The 22,370-nt window shown below is 34.9% G+C and overlaps 2 protein-coding genes across 2 annotated transcripts in view; one reads left to right on the top strand and one right to left on the bottom strand.

Moving 5' to 3' along the window:
- Positions 1 to 5,669: 5,669 nt before the first annotated feature.
- On the bottom strand, positions 5,670 to 14,684 carry fbxo45 (F-box protein 45). Its single transcript, XM_056451103.1, has 3 exons — positions 14,127 to 14,684; positions 10,707 to 11,063; positions 5,670 to 6,593 (listed from the first exon to the last, which is right to left on the bottom strand). Exons 1-3 carry the CDS (start codon positions 14,457 to 14,459, stop codon positions 6,408 to 6,410), a joined length of 876 nt encoding a protein of 291 aa, XP_056307078.1. The 5' UTR covers positions 14,460 to 14,684; the 3' UTR covers positions 5,670 to 6,407.
- A 6,527-nt stretch (positions 14,685 to 21,211) lies between these two features.
- Positions 21,212 to 22,370, top strand: part of arhgap29a (Rho GTPase activating protein 29a) — a 114,512-nt gene continuing 113,353 nt past the window's right edge. The window contains 1 exon segment of the mRNA XM_056450429.1: positions 21,212 to 21,302. The gene's annotated coding sequence lies outside the window, so the exon portion shown is untranslated.

The following is a 22,370-nucleotide window of genomic DNA, read 5'->3' as shown; positions in this document are numbered from 1 at the left end:
CATATCAAAGCAATCTACAGTGCTGCACATGTGCTATTTTTATGCTTTTTACCCTTCTGAAAAAACAACAACAGCATGTATTGGTAAGGCTTTGGCACATGACTGCCCAGGGGCCATATGAAAGAATATAAGATTGGCCCCTCTGCTAGTACTGGCAATAATAATAATAGATCTCTGGGGGCCCACAAAGTGCGTATAGGCCCATAAAATAGTCCTAACTTCCCCCTGCTTAACGATGCCCCTGGCTGCCGGTTTTAGCTGGTTGTTGTTGATCATGAGTTGGTTTAAGATGGTTCTTGTTGGTCTTGAGTTGATTTAAGCTGGTTCTTGCTGGTAATGGGTTGGTTTAAGATGGTCTTGAGCTGGTTTAAGATGGTTCTTGCTCATCATGAGCTTGTTTAAGATGGTTCTTGCTGGTCTTGAGTTGGTTTAAGTTGGTTCTTGCTGGACATGAATTGATTTAAGCTGGTTCTTGCTGGTCTTCAACTAATTTAAGTTGGTTCCTGTAGGTCTTGAGTTGATTTAAGTTAGATCTTGCTGGTCTGGAGCTGGTTTAAGATGTTTCTTGCTGGTCTTGAGTTAGTTTAAGTTGGTTCTTGGTGGTCTTGAGTTGATTTAAGCTAGTTCTTGCTTGATTTAAGATGTTTCTTTCCGATCTTGAGTTTATTTATGATGGTTCTTGCTGGTCTTGAGTTGGTTTAAGTTGGTTCTTGCTGGCCTTAAGTTGATTTAAGCTGGTTCTTGCTGGTCATGAGCTGGTTTAAGCTCATTGTTTGCTGATCATGAGCTAGTTTTAGATGTTTTTGCTGATCATGAGCCGGTTTAAGTTGGTTATTGTTGGGTCATGTGCAGGTTCTTAACTGTTTCTTGCTGGTCATGAGCTGGTTCTTACAGGTTTAAGGTGGTTCATGCTGATCATAAGCTGGTTTTTGCTAGTTCTTGCTGTTCTTAAACTGGTTCTTGTTGATTATGAGCTGGTTTAAGTTGGTTCTTGCTGGTCTTTATCTGGTTTAAGTTGATTCTTCCTGGTCTTGACCTGATTTGAGTTGGTTCTTTTCTGATCTATAGTTGATTTAAGCTGGTTTGTGCTGGTCTTTAGCTGGCTTAAGCTAGTTCTTGATGATCACAAGCTGGTTTAAGCTAGTTCATGCTGGTCATAATCTGATTTAAGCTGGTTCTTGTTGGTCATGAGCCGGTTTAAGCTGGTCCTTGATGATTATGAGCTGGTTTAAACTAGTTCATGCTGGTCATGAGCTGATTTAAGCTAATTCTTGCTGGTCATAAGCTGATTCTGTTTATGTTTTGGCTTGGTTATTTAGCTGGTTATTTCTGGTTATGTACTGGACCTGGCTGTTTTTTCAAGAGGGTAGTCATTTACTGGACCACCCCCAGTTCAGCAAATAGACTCTTTTAGAAGTTTTTTTAGCTGGTCAGACATGTTTTTTCTGGTCTATTTGTAATTTCTCCAATTCAGACATGGAAACCACCTAAAACCAGGTACCTCCAGCTTAAACCACCAATAAGAAGCCAACCGAATTGAGCTAAAACAAGCTGGTTTGCTAGTCTTGGGTGGTTTAATCTAGAGGTAGCTGGATTTAGAGGGTCTCTAACCAAGGCTAACCTGGTAAAACAGATCTTTACGTGACCTGCAGGACCAGTTAAGTCTATTATAAAAAATGTTAACTTAACTTAAATATGAGCCCACTGAGAGATAGAGAGGAACTGTTTTGTTTTTTAATTCAGCTGGGTATGCAGTGTAATAAGGCTACATGCAAATAAGCAGGTAGTTTTACATTGTTTAAGTCACGCAGCAAACAAATAAGTTTCACATTAATAAACCTTAAGTGGCTAAAAGTAGGTTTTCTTTTGTGAAGAAATGCACTTGTGCCGAACTAGCCATACAGTTTAAAATTGTTGTCTGTGGTTGCTAAGTGGTTTTAGCGCATTGCCAAGCTGTTGGTGTTGAGTGTATGCTGGTTACTGTAGGTTGTCATCTAGTTTTTAGTGCAGTGCTAGGCTGCTGCTAAGGTTTTTTTTACTAAAGTGCAATACTAAAAAATGTTAGTTTTAGGGTTTTGCTAACACAATCTCATGGCAATTCCTAACTTTTTGATTTAGTGGCTAATTCGTATGAATTAGCACGATTTAATTCATAGCTTAATATGATTTGCTCATTCTCCAAAGACAATTGGGTGTCATGCATGCCTCCTTTTAAAATTGTACATTTTTGTGCGACTGAACTCATACGAATTAGCCGCTACACTGACAAGATGTAAAATAGTTACGTTTCCTTGTGAGATTCTACGGTTATATGAGTAATGCTTACTGTGGTTTTACGTGCTTTCTCAAGTTTAATCTCATTTCAAGTAGCTGCAAGGAGTTCATTGCTTAGCTAGCCATAGTTATTATTGCACTACTATGGTGATCCGAGTATTATTTAGTGTGCTTTTATGCATTTACCTTAATACCTTAATTGCTAAGGTGTTCATAGCATGTTTTAGTGCATTGCTAAAATATTTTAGTGTGCTGTTATGCAGTTTTTGGCTATTTAAATCATTATTAGTGTGTATGTTTTTTGTGCTTTTGTGTATTTTGTGCAGTGAGTTGTATGCTCTAGGTAGGTTTTAGTGTGTTGATAAATCATTTTAGCGTGTTTGATAGAGATTTAGTCATTTTAAGAAAGACTTTTTAGTGTTCTTTACAGTTCTTAGTGCATTGCTATGTTGTTGTGAAGAGTTTTGTGTAATTTATTTATATTAGTACACATTTTCTACAGTGTTTGAAGCTTTTGATGTGGTGATATGCAGCTGTTGTGTCATTTTAACACATCTATGTAATTGTTCTGGGTTTTTGAATCCTAAATTTAGAACAGTGGTTCTTAGGGCTGCACGATATATAGTTTCAGCATCGATATCTCAATGTGCACATCCGCAATAGTCACATCGCAGGATATGCAGTGTTGAGTTTATTTGTTGAGATTATATTTGAGCCATAATTTCGCAAACAATTTATTTGATGGAGATTAACCAAAATAGAGTAAAACGTTTATCATCCGCATGTGTTTTTAAGGCCTGTGACTGTGTTCAGGCACAAAAAAATGGTACTGTTTGAAACTTATTAAACAACTTATTTAACTATTTATACATTGACAAATATACAGTGCTATTTTATTCAATTTCTTCACCTGTTTGGCTCCACATGAAACACTGTATATTTAAATGTTTGTCTTTGCTCTATTATTATTCATGTATGCTTTTATTACATTTTATGTATGATTCACACCCAGAATAAGCCCAAGTCAGTGTAAATTAAGGCATTGTATTTTATTAAAACTATCTGGTGAAAATGTATTCATATTGCATGGTAAATTGCGGAAAAAACAATATGTCATTTCATTTTCGTCCGCTTTTCTGGGGCAACATTCTTAGGAGCGAACCCCAGACTTTCTTCTCCCCAGACACTTCCTCCAGCTCCTCCGGGGGATCCTGAGGCGTTCCCAGGCCAGCCGAGAGACATAGTCCCTCCAGCGTGTCCTGGGTCCTCCCCGAAGCCTCCTACCAGTGGGACATGCCTGGAACACTTCCCTAGGTAGGCGTCCAGGAGGCATCCAAAACAGATGCCCGAGCCACCTCAGCTGACTTCTCTCGATGTGGAGTAGCAGCAGCTCTACTCCAAGCTCCTCCCGAGTGACAAAGCTCCTCACCCTATCTGTAAGGGTGCGCCCTTCCACCCTGCAAAATAAACTAATTTCGGCTGCTTGTATACGAGATCTTGTCCTTTCGGTCATGACCCAAAGCTCATGACCATAGGTGAGAGTAGGAACGTAGATTGACCGGTAAATCGAGAGCTTTGACTTTCGGCTCAGCTCCTTCTTCACCACAATGGACCGATACATCGGCTGCATTACTGCTGCCGCTGCACCAATCTGCCTGTTAATCTCACACTCCATCCTTCTCACACTCGTGAACAAAACCCCAAGATACTTGAACTCCTGGGGTATGGACTTTCCTCCAACCTGGAGATGGCAGATCACCTTTTTCCAGTGGAGCACTTGGAGGTGCTGATTCTCATCAATATATTGCAAAGTCATATTTTTCCAATATCGTGCAGCAGTAGTGCAATCTCTTTAACACCAAAGCCTCGCCCCCCCCCCTCCACTGTCCAAAACAATAATAAAACACCCCATGAGTTGTTCCTGATTTCATGATTAAAGATTGTTAAGGGGATAAAAGAAATCATGATTTTTAGTTATATTAGCTAGTGCATGTTGTGGATTACATTAAATAATTTTAAGTAATCTTACAGGGTTTCTGCAGGTTTCACCAAGTTAAATTAAAGACTTTTTAAGACCATTATGAATGAAATTTTAGTGTTATACAGGGCTTTCCAATATCCCAGTTAGAAAAGATTGTATTAATTTTCAGATATATCCATTCACAAACCCTATAACCCTTTTTAAGAATAGAACAAGACACAGCTGTCAATTACTTCAGTCTACAATAATAATAATTGAATAATAAAAACAATAGGTCAGGTCAGTATCCTCAGCAGTAAATAAATGGAGAACTTTAAAAAAACATTACTGTAGGGAAAGTAATTAATTGCTATTTGTAAATAAAAAGTTTTATTGAGATTGGGATTGTTGGTGATTGCATGGGTCTTCATGGCCAGATTGGGTAGCAATACATAAACAAAGGACAATTAAGACCTGTTAACAAAGATTTGAGACCTACAACACAACATTTCAGTAGATTTAAGACTTCTCAAGGCCTAAAATTGAGCTTTTGAGATTTAAGACTTTTTAAGACCCCGAAGATATCCTGTCTTAAAGCCTCCATGTGGTAGAGATCCACTGGTCTATGATATTTTTTAGCTTGAAGGCTTTCAAAAAAAGAAATAAATAAAAAGAAGCAAATGTTTTTCAATTTTACCAGTTAGAATAATAATTTAGACATCGTTGAAAATTATCTCGCACTATGAGGTGTTACCAAGGCGTGAAATATGGTTTCAGGGCTTATTTAAACCTTATCGAAACCCTCTCTCATGAATCCTACTTTCGTTATAAAAGATATAAATAATAATAAATATTACCTAAAAAATATTGTGAGAAGTAAAATATAAAGACTTCACATCTACCTGATTCTTTATGTTATTTAGTTGCTATAAAAGTACTGTAGTAAAACAATGTTTAACTATATATGAAGACAAGCAGAGACTATAGAATATTAAATAAAAAAATTAACTGGCAAATACATGCATATTTAGATTATAAACATTAATGTGATCATATATAATATGACTGTCATGTCACATATTTATAGCACAGACAGATATTTATGATATATGATTCATGATATTTAAAGCCTTGAGGGAAGGAATTATATTATTAAATACCTGCAATAATCACAGCTTTTGCTCATACCTATATAAATATAGAGTGATCAACATTAATAAATCACTAGTAAAACTGATGAAATAATTGTCCTTTTAGACAAATTGCAGAATACAAAGCTGAAAAAAAAAAGTTTGGATATGTTGGTGAACATGTGATGACAGATGCCATCTTGTGGTGAAAGATATCTTTTCATTGATTCCGACATACAAATATTAATAGGACATCAAATGATTTACAGAAATGATCCCACAACAATGGAAGAGTTTGAGATACGTTCACAGTCTGGCACAATTTAGAGTTTATTTGCAGTCTCCATAACCATCGGTTATAGCAAAGATAGACCTCAATAAATAAATACTATACACTTCTACATCACAGTTAAGATGTACAGTAACAAACAGAATAGCCAAATACTACCTTTGCCTGTCTTTAAAAATAATAATAATAAAAAACAGGAAGAGACTGGTATACTGCATGCAGATAACTGCTCTGGAGAAGAAAAAAAAAAACAGTACGGTAAATATCCAAACATCATTTGGCATGTTTACGTCTTATAATTTACCTACTGTACACGTAAATGCATTTTGTGTATGTGTGTGAATGTGTGTGTGAAAGCATAAATCGCCCACTTATTCGTACAGTAGCTTCTCATTACATGCGTGTAAAATGTTTGTAATGAATTATAAAACTTTGCCACTTGTCTCTTCTAGTTTGGCTTAATTTTTTAACCTATTTCATAAAATAGAACAGCTGCTCCCTGTGCGATCTCATAAATTAGATTAAAAACAGGTATTTAAAAAAAAAGTGTCCCATGTTTTCAAAATGCATTAAAAACTGAATCCGCAGATGTGTCTTGGACATCCTCACCACCATCAATCCCGCCACCCATCAATTTCCCTTTCTTTTTTTTTAGTCCAGATGTGAAAAGCCATGAGTCCTATCTATGCCAAGCAGCAGATCCCATGAAGCTCTTCGGCGTTATGAGTGGCACTGATATCCATATTATGTATGCTTATCCATCGAGGGGTCTTCCCAAATACACCATAGTCACTTCAGTGTTCCCATAAACGGCCGAAACCGCTGGAAAGAGGCATGTTTTGGGCAGCCCTCGGAAAGCCACTCCAAGGAATTCAAAGCCTCGCTCGAAGGCTAGTGTCTTATCATCCATGTCTAGGATTACTCTTATTCTCTCGCCTATCTGAAAAACAAGTACAGGCATATTAAAGGTACATTTATTCACAAGAAAAACACAAATGGACACAGAAAATAAAATAAAATTTGTTTATAATTGAGAGGTTTGGTTTCATTAATGGCCTGTTTCCACTGAGTGCTATGGTACGGGTCACCTTTATCAGGCTTACGTTTCCACTGCCATAGGGATACCAATGGAGGTGTACGACAGAAAGTTTCAGTCGACGTCATTTGCGCTCGAGGAAATGTCTACAGTAAAGCTGTACGGGTCGTTCACATATCATATGAGAAGCACTTCTCACAAAACAGATGCTTTAAACACATAAATACTGTGTATGAATGTTCATTACTAACCTTTCTATGCACATAATTTGATTATAACTGCAGATCAATGATGCAAAATAGCCTACTGTAACATCTGCAATTATATTAAATAAATAAATAAATGCAACATATATGAACACATGCTGCCTGTTACAGTCTCCGATATGTTACCAATTACAGAAAAACTACACACAACATACATTTAGTCCTTATTTAGGTTCCAAAACAACATGCAACATATAGGCCAGTCAGCGCAAACCTCTCATCTGTATCTTTAATCTCCACCAGCACATGTAACCTCAGTAATTCTGTCATTCGAGTTCATAATAGTCCAAAAGGCGATGATAATAGTTAAACATGGCAGTTTGTTTATGTTTTAGGTTGCTGAAAGGATCATTTACTCCTTTGTTTTTTTCGGCTTCTCCTTTGTTTTTTCAGGCTTCACTCTCGCATTTGTCCATTTCTGAAAGGATCAGATATTAGAAGTACTTCAATAATCATGCACACGTTATTATCATCAGCTCAAGAAGTTTGTTATTTCAAATACAGATGCGCGGCGATCACACAAAGCGTAACCGTTTATGCTTTAGACAGTCTTGTAAACAACTACACAGCGTAGATTCTGCTCTTCTTCTTAGCTTTGTGGCTGTTCATCAAGATGTTGATAAGGTTTGTCTGAGCTCGGGTCAACCATGGCTCGTTATTTTATTTATATATTATTATGGTGTAATGTCTCGGCTGTGCATTTAAAAATGGCGCTTCCTTTGTTTTCATTCTCCTGGCTTGTGCACGCACTAGTGACGTGTCTCTGTAAACCAATAGCGTTTAGCTCCAGGTTTTGCTCTGCCTTTTGGTACCATTTTGTTGTACCCAAAAAGTGGTACGGTACAGTATCATACCTCTCAGTGGAAACGTGCCATTAAGCTGCAGTAGGAGATCTCAAATAGTCCTTACTAAACTGGTACTGAGTGCTCCCTTGAATGTAATGTGTAACAAAATAAAAGTCTCATGACATCTGAATTTTCATATTTTAAAGACATTTTTACACTGTATATAAGAAAAAAGGCTCACATTGGCTTCTCCTACCACAGCAAATTTCATTTTCTTTTTGATATTTGGTATCAGGAAGGGACCATTTTGTTCTCTTTGACTCATTGGTTGCAAATGCTGCTTTATTATCAAATATTTAAGCAAAATTCCAGTCTAACTCACCATCTTTGGATAAAACAAACAGCTACTGAGTGCTCCCTTGAACGTAATGTGTACCAAAAGAAAGGTCTCATGATTTCTGATCACAAGACATTCATTTAAGTTTTAAATGCATGCTACTACCAGCTGTAAACACTTCTGCATCTACATCGACCGCTTCTGATTGGCTGAATGAAAACGCATGTTAATGCCAGACGGAAACCGGGCCCGATCACATCATTCACATATCCAGAAATCCACTTCCTCCTTTTTGCATTTGGAACAACTACTAACACTGTTAATGCATGGCATGGAATAGGGTATATGCACTGCTAGTGTTTATACCCCTACCGATAAACTTCTGGTAAATGGTTAATGCAACTATTTTCAATTTCAAACGGTTCCTCTTACAGCATCTATGGGTCTCAAACTCAAACTGGCAGGGGGCCATGTCAGTGACTGACAATTCATAGGAGGGCCGTTTTAACATTCAAGTAAAAGAAAAAAGTGGAAACCTGATATAATTGATGCGTCTTAGGACAATAGACATAACGTTTATATTTCAAGCATTACCTGTTACCCGTGATAATGCAAATCAGCATGTTTATTGTGTCACACATCAGCTGCTGAAATATATCTGTAGTTGTTGTGTGTATGGCCGAGCGTTTGACACACACTCAGTCATTCTTCCACAGAGTATATGCAGTCAAAAACCCTAGCCTGTTTCTCGTACATATTAAAGGTGGAGTTTAAATTGCTATGAAAATACTGCAAATAATAGGCATAACGATTATTATCAACCAACCAATTGTATTGTCCCAATAGCGTAAGACCAGCAGAAAGCAGTTTGGGTAACTTCTCAATATTTTTCTTTTATGTTTTGTGATGAGAGAGAGTTTTAATTTTATTCGTATTTCAGCTTCTATGGCTATGTCATGACAAAAAAAATAGATAAAATTTACCACATTTTATAAATACCAATTTTCTATAATTATAAAAATATTCTAACAATTAAAAGGAATCAACAGCAATAAATAATACACGAGCTAAAAGCCATAAATAACAATAATAATAATAATAATAATAATAATATATAAGATAAAAATCTAAAACAGTTTTTTAAGGTTTCCTTTTGATAAAAATTGTAAAATTTTAGACGGATTCACATTTAAAAATATTTCATTTAAAGTCTGTCCAGATAAAAATTGTTGTCTGATAACATTACAAATGGGGCACTCCACAAGAATATGTTTAACAGTTTGGTTTCTGTTGCAATATTGACATTTTGGTGGTTCTTCTCCTTTCAGTAAATGTTCATGTGCGAGTCTCGTGTGTCCAATGCGGCATCTTGTATAAACAATCTCATCATGTCTTGACTTAAAAAATAAATTAGATTTTCTTCCTATTTCTGGCTGAATTTCAAAAAGTTTATTTTTAAGCACTGATCCCATTCAGTTTGCCATTTGTTGAGAATATATGCTTTTATAGTTTTTGTTTTGTGGTAAAACTACAACAAAGAGAGGAAAAGTTTGTACATATTAACATTTACTATAACAAGTTCAATTCAACAATAATTACAATTTTACTAATGTACATAGGTTTTATGCAAATCCCAATAAGCATATGAGGAAAACCTATTAAATGAGACCATTTAAATTGAATATTAGCAAAATGATCATATTTGTTACACCACCAGCATAACGTGTAAGCCATGAAGTGTTTGTACACCAAAATACAAATGGAATAAAACTGATAATAATCAAACAACCCTTGAATATTTACAAAAATAGAGCTTTAGTAAAAATAGAGCACTTACTGACATATATTTTAACGTTTAAATCAGCCACAGAATTAACACGCATGTGTGTTATTCTCAACAGTACACTGAGAGAAAATGAAAGTAAAACTAATCTGAACGCAGTACTTTAAATGTTGACTAGGTGGTGAGTCAAAACCACAAGTGGCTGCACAACAATGATAGAGGTTCAAAATTATATGTTTTGGCGGGCCGAATCTCGTTATATTTTTGACGTCAGTTGTGGGCCGGAGGGAGGAGGAGGGCGGGCTGTAAATGGCCCAGCAGTTTGAGACCCCACCTTAAATAGACTTAAGCATTCATTTAGTTGGTCAAGAATAAAACGAGATGAAACACTGTGTAAACGCAAGCACCATAGCAGCAGGCTAGTGGAGAAACTCCATTGAAAATACTGTGGAAAAATGAATTTTCATATTTTAAAGTCATGGTGCGGAAAAATGGAATTTAATGCAGTGCTTCTAGTCCAGTCTGAGACCCACTTTATATCGTATATCAATCAGGCAGCGAAGATCATTGATTTTTAAAGAGAACAGACCTTAAACATGTCGATTTTGTAACAACAGTTCACCTATAGTGCTTGAACTAGGTTAATGAAAATGAAAAGTCCTTCTGCATATACCCTATAGTGCATATGAGTTGCGAAACACCTAAAAACAGGCAACACCTTGACATTTAAAACAAAAAAGCATACAGGTTTGGATTGACATGAGGGTGAGTAAATAATTGAGTTTCCTCAATTTCCCTAAAGGCTTGTAAGAACAGGTTTTTAAAATACTTTTTGAAATATGCTACCTGGTATTTTGGTGCATTGTTGCACTGGGGGAAGTTGCCGTTGACCTCTCCGTTGTGAAGCAGGTTATTATCTACTAGATTCCAGCCCCAGCTCTGGTCATCGCTGCCTAGAAGTGCCACATAGCCCTGGCACTGCATGGGAGCCCTCTTGGTGGCTATGCCAATCACCGCCACCGTGCCTAAAGGACCCTCCCACCAGATCTCCCAGGCGTGACGGCCTTCAGAGAAGCCAATCTTCCCGCGGGCGCCGTCGGTGCTTTGGGCGATGGGGTTGCGGTGCAAAGTGAACCCGTTTTTCTTAATATATACATTTCTGGAGCAGTCATGGGAGCTCAGAGCGTGCTGGAAAGACTTCAGCTGAGAATAGAAGAAAATCACAGTTAGTTATTTCACGCTTTTGTCCAATGAAATAAGCATTATATATAAGCATATAGAGTTAATATAGAGCAGTGGTTCCCAAAGTGGGAGTCGGGACAATGAGGAAAAATTTAATTAATTTTAATTAAACTATTAGAATGACCATATGTTATCCATAACCTACTGAAGATCAAACTAGTAGTTAATAGTAACATTGTTAACGTGTTAATAATAAACATTCAAAAAACAACATGCAAATAAAAAGCCATCATTTCGATTTTTTTATGTGACCCCTGAGGTGATTACGTTATATTAAAGACACAGCAATAGCGTCCGATGCAGCACGCTGTTTTTATGGCACCAGGTTAAACTCATTGACACCTTTACGGCACTTATGTACATTAAAAATATATACAGGCCACAACTGAACATGGAGTACAGTCTCCAAGTGGCGTTCTCCAGAATTAAACAAGGAGTAGACTTGGGCCTATTGGTATGTGTGTGCAAGGTTTATATATTCAAAACCACTTCAGAAAATATTGGGGGTCGCGAGTCACTGTCGTTGTTCTTTTGGGGGTCGTGGGCTGAAAAGTTTGGAAACCCCTGATATAGAGTTAAATGAGTGTGTGTAAAGTATCTGAAAAGTTCAGATCCAAAAACCTAGGGCTGAGCGATTAATTGAAATGTAATCGGAATCGACATTCAGAACCTATAATCGATCTAATTTTTCCAGGTCGATTTTTTTCAATTACTTTCCCTACCGTGTGTGGAGTCATGTGACCCCGCTGTTTTATACTTCTGCGGCCACTTTGCAGCCACATCTGCTCTCTGGTCAAGTAGGATGATGGACCCATTCTTGAGCCTTAATTTGCACTACATTGACAATGATTGGAAGCTGTGCCAGAAATGCATTGATACAGCATATTTTCCGTTACATTAAAATTATTATTTACGTGAAAATATTTGTTTACAGAAGATGCTAAAATGCAGTGTTTAAAATACTATATACAGGATATACACGAGTTATTTTATCTCAAAAAGATCCTTATTTTCTACTTTTAATGTGAAAAACATTTTTTTATTATTATTTATTTTTTATTATATATTTCCAAATGTGCAAGTTATTTATTTTAAATTTTTTATATTAAAAAAAGTGACTGTTTGTTTTAGGCAGTGTGTGTTTTAATTTTAATTGTTCATCGTTGATGTTTAATAAATAATTATAGATAGTGTGCATTTTCTTCAATTATTTTAAAACCAATCAAAGCACCCTTCATTCAGAAATCTTTCACTTGTAATGTGTGAGCATATTTACTGTACAAAACTTGTCAGTGAACTATGAAGGCAAACAAATAAAACATAAATAAATAATCGTTCATTAATCGCAATTGAGTCAATTTAGATTTTAGGCCAAATCGCCCAGCCCTACTAAATTTTTAATCTAAAATTAACATTTTTCTCAATCTCCTATGTTTATGTTTAGTTATTCCAATTTAAAGGCAATGAAAAGAACTCATCCTTTGCTATAAAAAAGAATTTACGAAACCTACACACACAAGAGCCTGAGGAAAAAAAGTGCTCATTTTAGAAGAAAATTGCAGATGGCACTTTTTAGGTTTTTGCATCTGATTCTAGAGTCTTCATATACATCAAGGATCAAAACAAGAAAGGTGTAAAGCAGCCTAAAATAGATTTTTTTCTTGTAAAAATGTGTCCTGTTTAATTTTCTCTTTATATGGGTAAAAAAAAAATTGACATGGGCTGGTATACATTTCTGACGATATGATAACCTTATGAAATATATATATATATATATATATATATATGAAAAAATATGAAAAAAATAACACTGTTTCACTGTATAACGGTAATGTGATTACTGCTCTAAAATAAGCTCTGTTTAAATACCTGGGTTAAAATTTTTTTTTTTTTAATTTCCCCCATTGAACAGAATATATAATATTTTAGGAAACATATCATGTCAAAACATATTAGAATATTTTGGAACAGTAAACAACAAAAACACAGATTTATTTACATCACGTTTAAAAAGAAACAAATAAAAAAACTCTTACATATACTTTAGGAATGGTATGACAGAAAATTTTAGCGGTTTTAAAACCTTGACTTTTCCAAACCGTGGTAAACCTTGAAACTGGTTATCATCCCATGCCTTTAAAACTTGAATATTTTACAATATATGAAAACAATATTTTATACAACAATAAATCTAGTCAAGCATTTCAGAACAAGAATTTTACAAGATCTAAGTCTATAAAAACTACTCATTCATTTTAAATCGATATATTTTGCCAAACGCTAGGTTTTATGCATTTGTTAGCAAGGTGTTTTTAATAATTCAAAATGTCACTTTTTGTTAACACATATTTTCAGATGTACAGGTAAGAATTATATTTGTTTTGATTTTACATAAATATGTAATGCTAAATACCGAAACATTATTTCACCCATATTTTGACATTTTTGTTTGCAAAAGTTATTTAAAACATTAAAGAATACTTTCAATATCATTGCTATGATGTATTATTACTATTATTATTAAACAGGATGGTTTATGCTTTCATCAGCCATATCATATGTTCATGACATGAACATGGTAATTGATAAAAATAAATCTTAAGCTATCACACGACCTGTCAGTAGAATATTTCAATAATTCAGTCATTTATATGTAAATGACCAATTGTCAGTACATCTGTGCCCATCAATTGCAGACTACCTATTGATTTGCCTGTCTCTGGGCTCAATATTTACAAATGACGTCATACTGAAGACCATTAGCGCTGTCTCGGTGGTTTACCTAGTAACATAACTGTATCAAAAAGATATGATGAAATAAGAAAATCTTAAAAAATGAAGTTTTACCTTTATTACTTGAAACTAAAAGCAAATAATACAACAGTCTCTCACCATTCATGTACTGAACAAAAACATGTCCATTGAACTAAACAGGAATTCTGAAATCTTATGCATGATTATAAGTACTGCATTGTTGTCAATGTTATAGAAGGCATTAATGAGAATTGAACTACACAATCTTACTTTTCCTTTATATGAAGCCAGGTTGCAGAGGATATCGGAGCGCAGCGCTTCATCACTCAGTGAACGAGCGCACAGACTCCGCCACACCTCGCTGTTTTCATCCGACAGACAGTTGTTCCAGTGCCAGCAAACGAGCGAGCAGTTCAGCAGATCCATCAGCTCTAGATATGAGAATATGTGCTCGAGAACACGGCTCGGTAACCGGCCTGCGATGCCCGATCCTCCGCTTAATAATGCGGCAGAACCGGCGCCCGACGCAGAGGAGCAGCAGCCCGCGGCGGCAGCGCCCAGACCCGCAGCCTGCGCCCCTCCAGCGGCCACTGCGCCAGACATGACAGACTCCTCCGCCGAGAGCAAGCGTTGATATCACCGCACAGCCCGGTTGAAGAGCGGGTCAGAACCCCGCCGCGGCCCCGTGAAGCACGTTCGCTTGACACATCTCCCAGTGTTATTGCAGTTGCGGCCAAACGGATCAAATCTAAGCTATGTGACTATTGTAAAGGTCCTGGACGGCGTGCGTTCAGTAAATCCGAGTTCAGTGATTAGAATGGATTTAAGTAAATATTTCAAATAAGTTTTAAACATGCGTTAGATTTTGACACGTATCGTAACGTACGACGTTATAATATAGTGTACGTGGTATTATTTCGGTGTCTGTTTCAATTCAGAAGTGGTAACGGACTCGTGAATGAATCATTCTTGTGAGTCGAATCATTTCAGTGAATTGATTGAACCAGTCCACGAAACCGGTCTTAAAGGGATAGACCCGCACAAAAATGATAATTTTCTCTTCGTTTACGGTTAGGGTTATTTTAGGTCCAACTCCAATTAAACACCTGAACCAGCTAATCAAGCTCTTTCTAGGTGTACTAAAAACCTCCTGACAGGTGTGTTAAAGGAAGTTGGCGCTAAACTGTGCAGGACACCGGTCCCCAGGACCAAGTTTGAACACCCACGGTTTAAGGACCTTTCATTTTTCATAAACCTGTTAGTTTTTTTAATATGTTGAACTAATTTTTAAAAATGTTAAAGTATTTTTGTCTAAATATGGAAGTCAATGGGGTATATGCACACAGACTTTTAATTTCAGCCAGCCTCAGTGCTTCCGATGAACTGTCTTTCCATTATAAAATTGCCACGTTTAAGGTCTGATTTCTTTAAAAATCAGTGATCTTCACTGCATGATAGATATTCAATATTTAGCAGGTCCGTAGCCAGCCTGGTAAAAGCTTTTTGGAGTTATTCACCTCATTTCTTGTTCAATTATGCGGTTTAAATACTGCATTTTAGTGACATTTTAAGCACTTTTTTTTGTTTAAATAGCTTGTCAGATGGTCATCAGAATCAAACTTTTAAATGTACCAAAACATTTTCTCAAAAATTTTGAAAAAAACATACTTTAAAATACAAATTTATTACATGATTTATCATTAAGAAAAAAACATAGGATCTGTAATAATTTTTAATTAAAAACTGTAGCTTATTTTCATTTATTAGGCAAATAACAGTCTGGCCAGCACATTCAACTTTCCTGTTAGAACTTTAAATAAACAAAAAATAAACAATAACAAAAATAATGAAGAGCTCTACATTTTTTTTCTAGATTTTTCTCCTGTAAAAAAAGTTAATGGATAACAACAAAAGCCTGATTAGTATTAAAATTAACTTTAATATGGTTCGCTTTTGGTGCTTCACATTCATTATTTTCATGAATAACGTCCAACATTAAGAAGAAAAGTTACTTGTAAAATGGTTTCTCTATTAAACAACAATACTACAGTATAGGTAAGTAGTGAAAGATGACTTTACTTTCGTCAGATTCTTGCACAGATGTTGGACTCATAAAAAAATATTCGTTCGCATTGGCCAAAACAGATCACGACAGGATTCCATTTGGTCCTTCGATGGGTTATTTTTACAATTTATGACGGAAAAGAAGTCAAAATAGGACAAATGAGCTCATGTAGGGGACAAATTCTGGACCCTTGTCAGTGAGGGGTGGGTCTTTTCGAACCACCCCTGGCTACGGGTCTGTAAAGTGGGTCTCAGACCTGACAAGAAGCACTGCGTTAAATTCCATTTCCCCCATTATGTCTTTAAAATATGACAGTTTATTTTACCCCAGTATTTTCAATGGAGTTTCTGTACTCGCCTGCTGATCCTGACATCCTCTTTTACGCTTGAACAACTAAATGAATGCTTAACTCTATTTAACTGAATGTATTGTAATTACATTACAACATTGGTGCTGTAAAAACAACCTTGTGAAATTGAAAATAGTCACAGTAAGCTTTCACCGGAAGTTTATCATTGGCTGAAAAACACTAGCTGCACATGTAGCCCATTACAGGTTTCTAACATTTTTAAACAGTTTTTTATTTTGTGTTAAAAAAGAAACGTATAAATGTATGGAACCCATCGAGGGTGAGTAAATGATGAGTATATTTTCACTTTTAGGTGAACTTTTCCTTTAAGATCTTTTATTAAAAGAATAGTTCACTTAAAAATTGCAGATTTGCTTTGAATTTACTCACTCTCAGACCATTCAAGATGTACACATTATGAAGTTGTTTTTTTTATCTGGAATCATGGTCTGTAATGCATAATATTCAAGTCAATGACAACACACTACACCAATGGTCTTAAACTGAATTACTGGAGTGTCGCAGCTCTGCATAGTTTAGCTCCATCCACCTCTTACTCATACCTGTTTATTCGTCTTTAGTACAGGGGTGCCCAAACCTTTTCTTATAAAGGGCCAAAAGCCAAACTTGATTGAGGGTTGTGGGCCGAATATATACCAAACCGTAAAACATTAAATTTGCCTAGGGAAATTTCCTCATTTATTCGATAATATATAAATGAAATAGAAACGTTGCTTTAAATCATATTTAATATCAAATGCAGTATCATTTTTAACATTTTATAATGAACTTATTACAGTAAAAACATGAACAATTCCATTTATAACACAATGGAGTTCAATGTTGAATACACTAGGCGAGCTGCATCTGCCTTTGCTTTGATATGCTCGTAGATGTCAGATGTATTGTACTTCAGTTACAATATTTACATTTTAAAAGTCTGATTCATTTACAACATTTAATTTAATCTTTCAATAAAATAAATTTTTTGTAGCGCAGCAATTAAACTAAGAAACAAAAAATTATGTTAAATTCAAAATTCAAATTGACGATTTCTCTCAAAGGCATTCGCCCCAACCACTATCATTCTCCCTCTCTTTTTAGATGGAATAGCGGGCCAAATCAAAGGTTACCATGGGCAAACTTTGGCCCACAGGTCCTACTTTGGGCATCTCTTCTCTAGTAGTCTTGAACACTTTGATTAGTTAAATCAGCTGTATTTGATTAGGGTTGGAGCAAAACTGCAGAGCTGCGGCCCTCCAGAAATCGAGTTTGAGACACATGTTGACTGTCAAAAAATAAAATAAAGTAAAAAAGATACATACTGGCTAAACAAAATTAATGAACGGTTCCCGATGACACAAAGTCTTCTAATGATGCAAATAATGTAAAAAGCAAACAAACAACAACAAAAAGAAACAGTTTTGATGATTTTTCATTCATAAGATTTAATGTATCATCAGGAGCAACATATATTAATTTAATTTCAAATGTTTTTATTTATACATATATTTATTTATTTATTATTATATATATTTTTACAATAAAGGTGTAAAAATCCATTGACACCTGTAAAAATTACAGGTGTCAAATCCAGTTCCTGGAGGGAAAGAGCTCTCCACAGTTTAGTTCCACCCTAATTTAAAAAAGACCTTCAGTTTTGTTTGAAACCTGCAGGTAAGTGAGTTAAAGCAGGGTTGGAACTAAACTGTGTAGAGCTGCGGCTCTCCAGGAACTGAGTTTGACACCTGTGGTTTACATTGTACATTATTACATTTCATTAAGAATAGCGAAGAACCCACCATGAAATTCTCTAAAAAGTTGTTTGTATTGTTTTTTTCTGATTGTATGCTAATGCTGTTTGTGTATGACTATGATATTATATTTAAATACTTAAATTTAGGTCCATAAATATTATTAATATCAATCTTTGAAACGAACAGTTCGTAAGAATCGATTCGCGGAAATGAATCTACAATCTACATTTTATGTAGTACTCATCTTCAAGGACCTCGAAATTAACGCGATTACGTATATTAGGGAGGGGGAAATGAGATGTTACAGGAAAGACCGTCAGATGGCGCTGTTTAGTTTAGAATCTTTTTCCAGGTTTTCTCAGTCGCTATGGTGCATTTCTCACAACACTGTTTACATGAAAGCAGTTGATGCATGTCCAAAAGCATTTGCAATTTGTTGGAAGGAATGAGAAACTGCTACTATGATGTGCACAAATGACTGACTATTTTGTCAAATGCATTAAATGTTGTGCAAATGTAAATAGTGCTGTGAGAAATGCACCAAAGCGACAGAGAAAACTGTAAAATCCAACACTAGATACAATATGCTGTACTGTAGTTTACACATATTATAAAAAGGAGTTTGCATGGTCTTCCCGTGTTCGTGTGGGTTTCCTCTGGGTGCTCCAGTTTCCCCCACAGTCCAAAGACTAAATTGAACTAAATTGGCTGTATATGACTGTGAATGAGTGTTTTCCAGTACTGGGTTGCAGCTGGAAGGGCATCCGCTGTGTAAAACATGCTGGAATAGTTGGTGGTTCACTTGTGTCGACCCCAGATATATAAGGGACTAAGCCGAAGGAAAATGAATGAATGAATATTAGAAAATGTACAGGATGCAAATGTATTACAATACAAAATATTACATTGTGATTGTAAATTGTAAATAAAATAGTAGCTATGGCTGAGTTTATTGTGTCTGAAATTATTAAAACAAGGAATTAACTAAGCAGGTTTGATAAGCTTACAAATGAGGGGGGAGACAGAGTTCACAAATATGTCTTTTCTTAGAAAAAGAAAGAAAGAAAAAAGACAGCAGCTAGGATTTACAATTATTTCACTTCCGTGTTACTAATTATTAACTATTATTAAACTGTCAGGGTTATTTATTGGCTTGAGCTGGCCAAGACCATTGATGTCTCCCCCCTGAATGCTTTAAAGATTAATATTTCCTGTAATAATATTTCTATGGTAATATATATTTCTATATTAATATTTCCTAATATTTCCTGTAGAATAATAACAAGTGTCCCTATATGCAACTGTCAGTCAGTTTTTCACATGATTCAGTGCTTTGAGGAAGAAGATTATATTGTATTGCTCTGCCACATACTCTGAAAAGCCAAGCATCCGCTGTAATGTAATATTTTGTAAAGTCTGCCCCATGTTCTGTGAAATGAGCCGTCAGACTGGATTGACTGGTTCATTTCAGTGATGTATGATGCTTTATGTAAACCACTATCTGCTGAGGGAATGACAGTATTAGTGTTTGACCATAAATAAGGGACAATATATGATTAGATTTCTGAGCTGTGCATTTTCTTTCTTTTAGTGTGGTTTATTGTGGAAATTTGGGCAGTTTTAAATGTTTTAAATGTTCTGGGGGGGTTTTTTGGTCACTGTCTTGTCTTTGGTTAATGTTGTGAAGCACTCAAAAGACAATAAATCATTATTTACTGCATGTGCAAAACTGCAGGTGTGGGTGGAAAAGGAAGACAGATATAGATGTGTTGTTTGATGAGTTATTATTGAAAACTAAAATTAAAAGAATAAAAATAGTTTTCTTTATTTATTTTTTATTCCAGATAGTTGCCAAAGCATCAATTCTCAGTTTTGTTAGTTAAAGCTAAAGTTTAAAAATATATGAATGAATAAAAACAAAACTTGTAAGAAATACATAGACTTATTTTAGAAATAATACAACAACATTAATAAAAATTAAATGAATAGGAAAAAAAAATTAAATAAATATATTTCAAAATAAGGCTATACACTGGAATAAACAACAAAATATTAACAAATTGTACAATGAAAATGTTAAACTATATACACTGAAAAAATGAAATATCTATAAAAGGAATACACTGAAAAAGATAACATAATAAAAGCTGTAAATATTTTTAAAATAAAAAATAAAAGCTATAGCTTTTAAGAAAAGCTAAATGAATATAGCTTATGAGCAAAGGATTTTCACAGAAATAAAAATCTAAACATAACTCTAAAGCTATAATCTAAAATCAAATCTATATATTAACAATATATAATCTTAAAAATCTAAATGCAAACGCTTTCTTATGAAGAGCCAAAAACCAACCTTGATAGTGGGCCAAAAGTAAATATATTTGTATACAGCATTATTGTAATATAGCATTATTGTATACTTATTTAATAATATAAAAAAATAACTAGAAAACATTGTTTTGTCCAACTTTGGCCCACGGGCCCTACTTTTTGCATCTCTGCTATACACAAACCAAAATTTAAGCAAAATATATACAAAAACTAAAGGAGATTTTGAAACATATACAAGGATATGAAGTATAAAGGTTGACTGAAATAGTATTTTTGTATAAAAAATATTCCAGTAGCTTTTGTTTTATTTACATGCTCAAAAAACTAAAAATAACAGTATAATAGTGTATCCATTTATATAGATTTAACTGTGTATTTAATAGTATATCTATTTATATTTTTTAAATACTGCAGTTTATATTCAAATTAGTGAATACAGTAATCCGTTTTCCTAAAACTAAACGCTAACTTTGCTTTGCGTTCCCTGTATAATAGCTCCGGCCACTAGATGGATCAAATCTCTGTCCAAAACAAAACCTGTCCTATGGCTCTCAGTCAATTTCTAATCTGGAGCACAGATTTTAAATTCCTTAGCGATCCTTTAGCGATGGTCTGAAATATCAAACATCGACAATAAATTATAAAAACTTCCAACTTAAACCATTCTCTAAAGTTTTCTGAAAAACTGAAGCCCTGTGTGTCAATGAATCGACATGTACACCTGCAGTTAGAAGACGGAAACCCCGCCTTTTAGCTCACTAGAGCCAATCAGAAGCTGGATGGACGCTAGAAGGCGGGGCGAAGCCGAACTGAATGTGAATCTCACACAGACAGCATTATTTCGGTTTACGTGACTGAACGGACCGGGGATTTAACGGTGTTTCGGATATATTTTGGCTTCAAGTGTACATGCACTTGTGCAATGATCCAGATGTGCTTCTTAAGTGAGTGTATGTTTTATAATTTTGTACTGGATTTATAAGTACTCGACTAGTGGAGTTTGACTTAAATACGTTATGATGCTTATGTAGGTTATGTGAATTACCTCAGGAGGAGTATTTTGAATAGACATTTAGATACGTGATGCTCGCTTAACATCAACACAGAAAAAGTTCTGCAACTTTACGAGGGAAAGCTAGTTTTTCGAAGTTTAGAGTTAGTTTTATTTTCTTCCAAACTTTCATTACATGTCTATTTGAGGATTTTGTCAGGCTTTTGACGACGGACTTCATGTGTTTTGACATGGTATTCAGTATTGCAGCGCACTTTAATGTTGGTTTATTTATTATTTCTTTACTTTGTTTTTTCAATTGTTTTTGTAAATATAATTGAGCTACTATTCTGTTATGCCCATAAAAGGTTTGCATTTTTGGTATAGTCTAATGTATGGTTGGGTGGATTTGTCAAACTCTGTGTGATAGTAATGACGTTTTCCAGTTTTTGTAGAAAAGGTTTTAAACTAGCTGACATAACAACTTAACTAGCTGTCAAATCCATAGTTCTCTAAAATGAATTGAATTATTTCTGAATTGAAATAATAATACTGATCTCTTTGGCATGATGCAACTTTCAGATGGTAAGATAAAAATAAAAATCTGATCTTTAAGCTTAGTTGATTACTTCATTCTGTTTCTCTGTCACTTTTCATTTTATCATAACCTTATAGAAAACATTTTTAAAAGTACATATTTGGTTGTATTTCGAAATATTTGGTGCTATGATTATAATAGTAGTATTACAATTGCAAAATGGACTATTTTTTTATTTTTAATAATAATAATTTTAATAATAATAATACCTTCAATGACATTTTCAGTGCTCAGCATATATGAGAACACCCCATTTTGAAAATGAATATTTTATCCATTTCTCAGTGAATATAATATATATTGGGGCATTTGAACAAAACAGATATATTTGTTAAAATAATATTTTAGTCAGAGAACATCTTTAGAAATCGAAAGATAATACATTTAAATTCATGCAAAATATTGCAAAACAAAATTACAAAC

The sequence above is a fragment of the Danio aesculapii genome, chromosome 24 (genome assembly GCF_903798145.1).
Source record: "Danio aesculapii chromosome 24, fDanAes4.1, whole genome shotgun sequence".
In the NCBI taxonomy this organism is placed as follows: Eukaryota; Metazoa; Chordata; class Actinopteri; order Cypriniformes; family Danionidae; genus Danio; species Danio aesculapii.
This window is presented reverse-complemented; position numbering and strand designations above follow the sequence as displayed.